The 12,148-nt window shown below is 39.8% G+C and overlaps 1 protein-coding gene across 1 annotated transcript in view; it reads left to right on the top strand.

The window, feature by feature from the left end:
- Positions 1 to 12,148, top strand: part of LOC129749239 (E3 ubiquitin-protein ligase TRIM9) — a 579,998-nt gene that overhangs the window by 433,107 nt on the left and 134,743 nt on the right. Inside the window, exons 3-4 of the mRNA XM_055744176.1 lie at positions 9,438 to 9,569; positions 9,750 to 9,851. Coding sequence (XP_055600151.1) covers positions 9,438 to 9,569; positions 9,750 to 9,851 — 234 coding nt within the window. The remainder of the gene's footprint in view (positions 1 to 9,437; positions 9,570 to 9,749; positions 9,852 to 12,148) is intronic.

Here is a 12,148-nt window from a genome sequence, read left to right as displayed (position 1 = left end):
GAAAATGATAGTCGGTTCTGTGGTTTATGAACCTTCTAAGTTTCCTATTTTACATAAATTTGACCAAAAAAACCAGAAAAAAAATGTTTAGGAAATAATCATTTTTTTAACTTTTTTCGTAAGGAAATTGCGAGATTACGGCATCCAAAAGCAAAAAAATCACTTGTCATCTGACGAACAATGGTCTTGAAGTTCATCAGACAACGAAAAATAATTTAATTAAATTATTATTTCTGTTTTTTGAACGATTGAACGATTTGTAATAGGGTTAGAACATTATATATTGAACACCATCTTTGGGATTCATCAAATTCGTGGCCCACAAAGATTTTTTTTATAGAATTTGGATAGTGTAGCTTAAGCTTGCTCCACAGATTCGAATCGATATGTTTTTTCGTGGAAATATGTTGAAAAATCATCATTTAACCCTTTTTATTCAAAATTGTTTTTGTCCCAGTTATTGAACACAAGGTTCTAATATTGAACAGGCAATGTTCTTCTTATTGACACGTAGACTTTGGAAATCATTGTATATATTTAGGGGTATTTTGTTTGAAGGTATGCTTTGCAGGGCCCATTTTGGTTGAGCTAGCAACCAAAAAACAGTTTATCTAGATTTCCAAGCACCAACCGATGTTTGCTCAGTAACTGGTACATACATTTCTTAACGAAACGAGTATTGCAAGATTGAACGTTCAATGATTGAAATATTGGCGTTTTCTGAAATCCAACGATTTAACACTTTAATTTGTAAAATTTCAGAAATCATTGAAGAAGACTTATTGGAAAACAGTTATGATATTACTATAGAGTTTAATTTGTTTTTTTTATTAAATTTTTCTCCCAACCATAAAAGGGCTGTTTTCATCATCCAGTCAAAAATCATCTAAAAATTAGAACAAATATTAAAGTTTTGCAGATTGTGACTCCTAGAGTCCGAAATTCTTGAAAAAAAATTGAACAAAGGTAGAAAATACTTCATCAGTGGCACAACGATTTTTGTTGAATTTTTCTTCTGTATATAACTGTTTTAATTGGTTTACGTTTTACTAGTATCCAATATCTGATACCTGTTCAATAACTAGTGCTTCAACCCTAAACATGTTCAGGCCATGATGACTCTAGTATGGTGATCCCTTATGCCAAATTGCACGTTCAGCCATATTGAAAAAAAGTTTTGAAAGCTGGCTGAAGTGTTTACGAAAAAGGGATTCCATGGATGCCAGGTGTTTGAGGTGAAAAATCTATCGATCCAACCTCTTCCAAATTAGCTTAACTAGCCGGAACTCAGCCGGAAGATTTTTTATTCGTTTCAATGAATTATATTTACAAAAATCAAGGCAAAATCTTTGTCTGAGCCCGTCTGAGTAATATCTGTTGGCATTCGTTCTATCTCGGCGTATGAATACGACACACGCAGTGTGTACGCCAAAAGGTTTTTGTGTATAAAGAAAAAGCATTTAGAAATTAAAGTCATTCCAGTTTTAACCTTCAAACAGTTAGTTTGTTCTCTCCTTTCCACTCCGAAAGTGCTCCCTGCTGATGGCTCTCAACAGGTTATGGGCCCAGCACTACTGGAAAGGAGGAGGAGAGTGGAATCGGTAGTGGTATCCAGCCAGCAAGAAGCCAATGGGAGGCAAGTCAGCGCCGGGAATTCAGAGGAACGTCGTCGAGCCAGAACCGTGTGAGGTTGTCGGACCAGGAGCCTGGTAGGTCGTCGGGCTGGGAAGCCAGCTGGAGGTCGGCAAGCCAGGAGAAACGGGAGGGAGGTCGTCGGACAGGTGCCTCGGAAGGTCGTTGGCCCGGAGCCATTGAGAGAGGTTCGGAATTACTGGTGGTTCGTCGTGCCGGAAGCCATGGGAGGTTGGCGGACAGGAACCGTGAAAGGTCGTGAAGTTGGAGGCCAGGGGGTGGTCGTCGGACCAGAAACCTCTGGTGGACTCACGAGCCGGGAACTACGGAAGGTCGTCAAGCTGGTGCCATGGAAGGGCGTCGGACCGGAACGCCAAGTGGAGGTCGTTGGGCTGGAGCCACTGGGAGGCGTCAGGTCTCAGGAGGAGCGTCGAGGCGGAGAGTTTCGATTCGCTGCGAAGGGCCGTGCGAGCCGTGGGAAACGGTGGCAACGGTGGCAAGAAGGGTGTCAGGCCAGACGAAAGTTTGTCTTCGAGCAATCCAGCGGAAGGTTGTCATCGAGTGGGCCGAAGGATGGTCGTCGAGCAATACCTGAAGAGGGTCGCTGGGCTCAAGGCGATGATCGTGGTCCGGCGCGGTGCATTGCTGAGTTTTGAACAGCGTGTGTTGAGGAGAAGTGTTGGCATTCGTCCTATCTCGGCGTATGAATACAACACACGCAGTTAAGTGTGTACGCCAAAAGGTTTTTGTGTATAAAAGAAAAAGCATTTAGAAATTAAAGTCATTCCAGTTGTAACCTTCAAACAGTTAGTTTGTTCTCTCCTTTCCACTCCGAAAGTGCTCCCTGCTGATGGCTCTCAACAATATCTTGACGATTGGCAATAGTACGTGTTTTATAAACAAATCAACGCACCTGGTATCCCGCCAGCCAGCAAACAGCCAGCTGTCAAAATTTCGGCTGCGATTCACCCCCTCCTTCGTATCCAACCCTCGTCTCCTTTTTTGCCATTTTGAGACCACCATACTTGATGCATCATGATACAGGCGGGGTGATGTGCTCTAGGGTGGCCCTTATTTTCAATTATTCATGAAGCCTAGCTCCCATCCACTAACCTGGATCCAATCAATGATAAAACAAAGTTTTTGCTCATTAGCAAAGTTTTTGCTCATTTATCATATTCGCAAAGAAAAAGTGAAAATTTTGTATGAAAAAGTGAAAATTTTTAAAGAGAAATCATATTTAAATCTGACAACACTGCAGAACATCACAAACTTTGTGACGTAAAGATTTTAACATGAGGAACAACTTTGTAGAACATTTCAAAACAAAAAGTCTCAAGTGCAATACCATGGCAGAACTATTTACGGAAACAAACTGGCCTCCAGCATTTGAAAATTCGACAATCGACGATGCACTCTCTGCCTTCTGTGGGGAATATTAAATCAGCACACTCCTCACGCTCTTTTTTTTTAACTCAAAATTAAGTATGACCGAGGTTCAAAACATAGTTCGATTCTATGAACTTAAAGTTAAGTACCCTGTTTTCCTCCTTGCGATGGATCAAAACGGAGTTCGAACTGCGAACTCAAAATTGATCCATTTTTTTCCTTCGGCGAGGGATCAAAGCTGAGTTCGACCTTATGAACTAAAAATTGAACTCTCTTTGTTGAACTGAAAACACTTAGCAAGTTCAGTCCGAACCGGAACAGCAACCAACGAACACGTCGCAAAATTATGTCGTTCCGGAACAATTACCGGAAGACTATGAAGGAACTACAGAATGAAATGCATGTTCACCGTGTCAGCGTAAAATTCTGTCCGTCGTTGTCATCATATGGTGAGCGGCTTGGAATGTCCGGAAACTTCCGGATGTTGTTTACTTCCCGTGGGAAGTAACATCCGGAAGTTTTCTTTGACCGGGAATGTCAAAACTTTCCACCGCTCTGTAATTGCAATGCAATGTACCGGAACAGCAACATCCGGGTACAACAAATTTTAATCATCCTTTAATTCCCTGAAAATCAGCTACCCTCGAAAAAAAGGATAAATCCGAGTTCGGCTGCCGAACTTAGTATTGAGTATGCCTATCAGAACTTAGTTTTGCTATTGCCCAGTCAAACTCAAAGTTGAGGGAAGCCACCGAAGTGCTGTTTTGAACCAAAACTACTTAATTTTGAGTTTAAAAAAAAGAGCGTGCTTCTAGACGTTTACACCATCACAAGTCGTTCAAACTCTTTTGGTGGAATCCTGAGCTACGTAGAAGTTGTAATGCAGTACGAAAGGTCGGAAACGTTACTTCAAAGATATACGGGATGAATCATCCAAGCGGATGAAAATCCTCGAAAAAAAAGTTACTTCAAAGAGAAATCCGATGAGAAAATTGAAGATCGACTGCGCTGCTTTACGAGACTCTGCATTTAAACGAAATATTTCGAACATTCAGCGAGAAGTTAAACAAAATCCAGCGACGTTTTGGAAATTTATCTACAACCGCCGTCATTCGAATACTATTCCATCGTCTGTATCATTCCAAGGACGCACGTCAATTTGTATCAAAGAATCAACCGATTTATTTGCCATTTTCAGTAGCGTATACAGCTCGATAACTCCAGATTGCTCCGATTCCTACTTTGGAACTCTGCCCAACTATGACATTAAGTTTCCGCAACCGCTTTTCCCTGAGCAGGAAGTTACAAATGTTCTGAGTACTCTCAATCCATCAAAAGGTCCAGGGCCGGATGGGATTCCTCCGTCGTTGATCTCGAGAATTGCACTTTCCCTTGCAAAACCGCTTTGTCTGTTATTTAACCGATCAAAGACAATTAACGCGAGCCTTTGGAAAACCGCGTCAATTGCAACGATTCATAAGTCTGAACATGTACATCGTGTTGAGAACAACCGACGATTTCAATTCTCTGCTGTTTTTCCAAACTGCTTGAAGTCCTGATGTACGAAAGGTTTTATGTGGCAGCTACTCCGTTGCTCACCGAGATGCAGCACGGTTTTATTAAGAAAAGATCAACGTTGACCAATTTGATATGCTATGCCAATGATTTACATGCCGCAATTAGTAAAAAAATGCAAGTGGATTCCAAATACATCGACTTTGCCAAAGTCTTCGACCAATTTCCTCACATTCTTGAGCAAGAAAAATTGAGGCGCTTCCCGAATAGGAAAATATTGTAACCAAACAATAAATATAATAGTTAGGGAATGATTTGAAACAGCGTAAAAAAACGTTTAGGAAACGATAATTGACATCGTAAAAAACATTCCACTAATTGTTAAATCCAAAATGACGGTCTATTGAATGTGGCGTTAAGTTATGTTACTGTTAAGAACTGTTCAAACTAATGTATGGGAAGACTGTTCTATAGACAGTTTGCTTTAAGTTCATGAAACGCTAATCAACAACGTTTTCAGCTTTTCGAACTGTTCAGGTTTGCGTTAAAATTGATGATTTTATGAAGCGTTATTCTTATGTTTAGCATACGCTAAACAGAACGACAAAGAACACAGACAGTTATCGTTTGTATCTTAAATACTGTTTTTCTAACGGTTCAATTAGTAGCCCTAATTATTAAAAACTGTAAGCAGATCTTTACAGAAATGATTTCTATTACTTTAATACGAACAGTCATCTTAAGGCCAAAATAATTACGCTTTCAGTTCCAGTATCCAGATGTATTCAATTTTGCAATTTGTTGAAATTTTATTTTTATTCATTACGTTATTTGTGTACACATATTCAATGATCGGAGTCAACGGTAATCGCACCAGTCCAGATGTTATTGTCCAACAGCGAAGCGAACGGTTCCCCCGGGTACAGATCTTCGGCGACCGGACGGCTTCCAGGACAGCCTGTTTCTTCTCGGCGACCGGGCGGCTTCCAGGACAGTCTGTTTTTTCTCGGCGTCCTCCGGATTACGATAAAACACGTCCGGCTTGACGTTCCACCGATCCAGAATGAACTTACCGTGGTAATTCGGTGTTGCAGAAGGTATGTTGACGCACTGGTGCTGGTGATTCGTCTCGATCAGCAGTCGTGGTTCGTTAAAGGTCTGGGAACGGATTTGCTTCTGTTTTGTGGGCGATTTTCAGCACCGCATGCACCCGAAAGGACACGACGAGTTGGCGAAAACATTACCGGAATACTCGATGCTGGCAATGCAAGGGTAGCCGGAAGCAGCTTTCCCCAGGTGCGGCCCAAATTCAGGATGTTGAACAGGTACAATTCCATTTGGATGTGCTGCTGATGTGGGTGGTGGCCGCCAAAATCCGTATTCCTCGTTCAGTGCCGGTTTGTCGAGGTATTTCGAGGTATACTTGAAACACGAACGCGTCAAAAACAAACAACACGCCATTTTCTTTTACTACTTTTTTCCTTTGCTTCTTTGAACAGGGTTGCCAAGCGTACTAGTTATTTAATTTGTGCAACTTAATTTTTTTTTCGGAAATTTATTTTTGCCTAATCAAAGTTTTAGTATTTTTGGCTAGTAGCAAAGATATATTATAGTATACTAGTACCTATAGGTAGCCAATTAACAAATCGCCGCTGGACCAATTTTTTTTCTGTGTAATTTCGCACAATAAATATTATAGTTTTAAAGAGACTTACATATGCAAAAAAAAGGAAATATATACCAAATAAAAATACGTGCCCCACATGTAATTACTTAATGAGTTCATATAGATAAGGGCTTTTACAATCAAAAACGATATCAGGTTATAAATTAACTGTAGTCCAAATAAATTATTTTAAGTTGACATAATGACAGATATGTACGTTTAATATCTGCAATAAGTTGCAGCAATTCATATTATTATGTTACATCTGATGAATTTAGAAAGAAAACAAATTCCATGGACTAACTTGAAGTTTTTTTTGGAAGCTTGATCAAACATGAAGTGAATATGGATTAATTAACAGTTCTATCATTTTGCTGAGAAAAAAACTGTGCCGATTTTTTTCTGCAGATCAAAATAACACTGGCAGCCCTTACTGCCGTTTCTGAAGTTAATCGTTCGTATTTTTCATCCACCTTTACTGATATCATTACTTTTCTCATTAACGTGAAAATTTGGTTTTAATCGTTATCGAAATGGAGTTTGATACAACAGCTACGTTTACAAAGACAGTCACTTTTTCTAGAACTGTGAATGTATCGTATTGACTGTTCAAGATATAGTTTTTCAGCATGCGGGTTGGGATTTCCAGCGTGGCAACTAAATGGTTATATTCGTATCTTTTATTTAAATCGTCAAGGCTCTATAAATATTCATGGAGCATACTCCACCGTGTTCAAAATACCGTGCGGTGTTCCACAAGGCAGTCACTTAGGACCTCTAATCTTCGTGCTCTTCACAAACGACCTGGCTACTTTCCTTCAATCGCCTAAACTTATGTTTGTAGATGGCTTAAAAATCTATCGGATCATCGACTCCTCAGTAGATTGCGCAGCGCTACAAGAAGACAATAGAGTAATTGCAAACTTTAAGCTCGTTCAGCGACCTCTTCCCGTGATCCTATCTGGCCAAAATTTGGCATGAGATTTTGCACTAGGCCTAGGATCAATTTTAGCCTGCAGCGCATAACATTTTACAGGTTTTGAATATCCCATACAAATTTGGGGCAGTCTATTGCAGATACTAAACAATAGTAACAATAGTTTTTTTTTGATTTCTCATAAAGCCCCATAGAAAAGGTATTGAAAGAAAAACATAAACAATAAAGTCGTAAACCTTTTTTGGCTTAGTCCAAAACTACTTGTTGTGCTAAGTCTTTTCGACCACAGTTTCTTGTGAAGTCTATAGTAGGCACGACTTCCACTGATCATTCGCCGCCGGATCTCACGGCTGGTGTCATTGTCTGCCAGTGAGCCGAGATAGACAAAGTCTTAGACTTTATTCAGCTCGGCGCCCTCGATCGTGACCTTATGATTTCAGTTTACGGTAGATCTCCTTCACCGTCGCAGATGATCTGCCGACTATAAGTTAACTGGATCTGTTAAAAATCGTACCCACGTCTCGCCCACCGCTCGTCGAACAACACCTTCTAGCGCCACGTTGAACATCATGCAAAATAGACCACCGCCTTGTCGAAGCCACCCGCGCGGTTCGAATGAACTCGGCAATTCACCCGAAATCCGCACACAGCACTGTGTTCCATCCATCGTCGCCTTGATCGGTCTGGTCAGCTTCCCAGAAAAGCCGTTCTCGTCCATGATTTTCCATAGCTCGTCACGGTCGATCGGGTCGCATGCGGTTTGAAGTCGTTAGATGGTGCGTCGATGCTGTTGGTGGAGAATTTGCCGTAACTTGAAGATCTGGTCCGTTGTAGACCGTCCCTCCGGCCTGATGACTTCCCACGAATCTGGTTGCTTGTGGCGTTAGGCGGCGGAGTAGGATTCGGGACAACACTTTGTATGTGACATTTAGGACAGTGATTGCTCGAAAGTTCTCTCAGTCTACAAATTGGGCTTCTTGTAAGTGGATATATTACCCCCTTCTTCCATATCTCCGGTAGCTGTTTTGTGTCCCAGATCCGGACCATTAACCGATGTAGGCAATCGATCAACTTGTCAGGGCCCATTTTGATGAGTTCAGCTGCGATTCCATCTTTACCAGCCGACTAGTTTCTATTCAGCTAGCGAATGGCTTCCCTAACTTCACTCATCGTTGGGAGTTTCTCCTCTACGTCATTTGCTTAGTCGGCAATGTATCTTTCCACGTCTTAGTCTCCTGCATGTGCGCCGTTCAGGTATTCATCGAAGTGCTGCTTCCACTTATTGATCACCAAAAAATTGCCTGTCAGGATGCCTCCGTACTTATCCCGGGACATTTCGCATTGCGGCATGAACATTTTTCCGGATGCGTTGAGTTTCTGATAGAACATTTGTGTTTCTTAGGAACGATGCAACTGAAACATATTCTTTATGAGCTTTCAATCTCGAAATAAAAAATCCACAAAGAAGCCAACGTAAAGTTGACACATTTATAAGTTTCATTCTTCATCCAGATTCTGTCTGATTCCCAAAAGGTTAACGTAGGACGGTGGCGAAGAACCTTGCGAAAGCGTCGACGCCTCTGTTCAAACATCGGAAAGCCACTTTTGAAAACTCAAAAGGGCAAAAAGCGAAAAGCGAAAGCGTAGTTCATCAAGGGAACTAACACTCGACACCCTTAAAAAGTGCGCCCAGGATCCGTTGAACACGTTCTGGTGAGATGCTTCTCGAACTCAAGCATAATACGGCAAAGACAAGTGTAGGTATACTTCAAGGTCAAAACTGCGAAAGTGGCAGAGGTACGCACTCTCTACTGATAGGAAGACCCAAACTGCTATTTATAACATTACATGTTATTACTGAATAATGAAGTGCACCACATAAATCCAAAAATATATGTACATATCTTTAATTTGGAATTCCTTTTTCTTTCTTATCTTGGCGAGTTTAAACAGTGGTAAATGGTGTAAATAGTTCAAGAAAGCGTAAGAGATTTCGTTCTCTCTGCGCTCTCTCGACATAATTTTTTTTTATTACGCAAAAGTTACAGGTATAGGTAATTAATTAACTTGATATAATTCCACTGTTCATGAAATTAGTTGTTTGCTCGAGTTTATTGGAAACTGGGGTTTTGGCAATAAATCTTTAGCTGTTGAAATAATCCGATAACACAAAATCTTACGATATCTCCCCAGTAGAATAGCGTATCATATCATACATAGTTGATTCAATGCTAAATCACTTCTAACGACCAGTTCTATTAATTCTATTTTCCCGATTTTCTTTTTTATTCCACACAGGACTCCTGCATCGAGTTCGAACGGTTAGTGACGGCCCAATGTGAAGCGCTGATAGAGGCCATCCAGGCGCGGAGAGAATGTCTGCTGGAAGCCATCCGGCAAGATAAAGACACCAAAATCAGAACACTAAAGGTAGGGTCTGAATGAAACCTGGCCAACAAATGGCCGTTATACACCGCTTGAACTGTCCTTCTTTATCTAACGCCGAGGACCGTTTCACCACCCGATAAAAATCGATCTAATGGTCATTCCCGTTGTTTTCTTTCTTTTTCGATTGTTTTTGCTCTCCACGGCCGAAATTCGGACGCGCAGGAACAACAAGCGAGCTGTACGGGGAAACTCCAGCAGACCACCGGATTGATACAGTTCTGCATCGAGGCGCTGAAAGAGACTGATAGTGCGGCATTTTTACAGGTACTCAAATTTAATTTCGGTTGATTGCTTCACATTTGTTTCCGGTGCGCAGTCAGTCCTGGGCTCCGGATTGTTTTCATCGCTTTGCTGCGGGAATAGACAGAACGATCCTTTATCACAGCAAGAGAATTCCGTCCAACAACAGAATCCGGTTGCGCGTTACGGGCTCGTTAGGCACACACATATTCCGGAACCGATGACTATTTTTCTTCCTCCACTTTGTGTTGATTCTGGCCGTAGTTTTTCCGTTTCGTCCGAATCAGCAGGACGAAAAGTGAACGACAAAACAACAACGCGACGGGAAACTCCTACCTTGGCTAGGCGTTTAGGAGGTCTAGGAGGTTTGGTGGCGAATGGCGAATAGAAAACCCGCGGTGGCCAAAATTTATCGTATGTTGCACCGGCTGTTGTGTGAAGTTTACACCTGTATCCACGGCCACACGGTGCGATAGTGATGAATTGAGGTTAGGTTAGGGACACAATGGCCTAGCTTGGAACACCATCGAGACCATTCAATTAGCCTTAGTAACGTCCTTTTGGGAACTTTTTGGGTATTGTTTTGAATTTTCTATTATGGTTTCATTGTTTCTTTATACAATGCATATTTGTTCATGAAGGCTTTCGTTGCCTAATATTCCTTGAAAGATTATCTAGCAATTAAATGCAATATTTATTTTCAAGGCTAATTGTTTCTGAAGACAGCATCTTTACTGAATTATAAAAAAATGGTTTTTCCAATTTCTTAAAGAAGATTTTATTAGGGAAAAAGTGTGAAAAATTCTCCTTAACAGTAATGGCGATGTAAAACCTTTTTAGTTTTCCACACACAAATTTTGATTTTTCTTTAGTTTGAAACTGTAAGAATGCAGTATAAAGTTGGTAACATTGTTGATTTGAATTTCATAATAATAACATTTTTAGTCATGAATGTGTTATTATATCTCGAAAAAAAAACTGTAGGCGATAATGGGGAAACTTTATCTCATTTTCGCTTTTGGAAAAAAGTGGTATTCTGCATTTTATAACAGCATATAAATTAATTTTGGTACTTTTTTAAAGTTAAAGGAAACTTGATTGTTCATTCAATCATACTTTCTCGTTTATTCAGCAGACATTAATAATAATATGTTTTGGGAACACTGGCTTGTTCACCACGCCACGCGAGTTCTTTCGAAGAAAATGAAAATCGATTTTTTACAATAATAAGTGTCTTTAAATTCTAAATGTCATATGCAATCAATAAAATGTTTGTACGCGAGTGTAATAAGTGCAAAGTTAAGGGAAAAGATATTATGCATTTCGAGCCATTTGCTATTTAAATATTCTATATTCGCTTTTTGCATGATGCGGACGCCATACTCAAAGTGCTCTTGCAAAACTTCGAGAAAAATAGGCTAAAAATTCGGGATAAATAAGCCAGTGATGCTTAAAATCCCTTGAGAAAAAAAAAAAATAGGCTAAAAATAAATTCAGATGGCGTTGAATTAACGTAATGAGAAGGTTTGAATCCTAGCTAACATAACTACGCCGTGCATGAGTGTTCCCAATCTGAAACATCAAAATGAAATATCGGTAGAGAAAACGGATTAAATAATACTCATCCATCAACGACTAAAGCTAAGTTCCCTTCTTTTATTTAAAACATAATTTAATATTTTGGTTCTTTTTCTAAATATTTTATTTCATGCACACTTAATTCTTTACAGCATAATTACTCCAAATTTCCAAATTTTTGTTCGGTTTTTAGTATATATGAACTATGTTTTTTTTAGCAAAAGAACAGTTTTATATTTCAACCTCATATTTTTTTGTGTTATTAGGATTTATCGAAATCTGTGACATTTTTTTTTTAAATTACAAGTACTATCGGCAATCAATTAACTAAATTCAGATCGCATGAAAATTTCGTTGTGCATCATACAGAAGCTTAAATCAAAAATTTTGTTTATCGATTTCTTACTTGTAATTAATTAATTTTGGAAGAAGCTGGCAGCTTTGGTTCGTGTTTCCTCTCTGGGAGATTTGATGAGTCCAATTTTGAATGGTGAAGTTATGTGTAGTATCAGCTTCCTTTTTTAATTAATAAGTTAAGTAATTTTATGTACGTGGCATGGCATGCATAAACTTAAAAGAACAACGTTAGTCGTTTGGAGGTAAGCTAAGATTTTTCACTCGCCTTTTTTGTTTTGGTTATGAGATGACGCAGCATTTATCAATTGCCACTGAGAAAAAGCTTATAAAATAAGAATGCAGATAGCGCTTTTAAGGCGTTCAGAAAAGCTTTACACTGCCACCTG

Source organism: Uranotaenia lowii, chromosome 2, assembly GCF_029784155.1.
Source record: "Uranotaenia lowii strain MFRU-FL chromosome 2, ASM2978415v1, whole genome shotgun sequence".
Classification (NCBI taxonomy): Eukaryota; Metazoa; Arthropoda; class Insecta; order Diptera; family Culicidae; genus Uranotaenia; species Uranotaenia lowii.
Note: the sequence above shows the minus strand (reverse complement) of the source record. Positions and strands in the feature narration are given on the sequence as shown.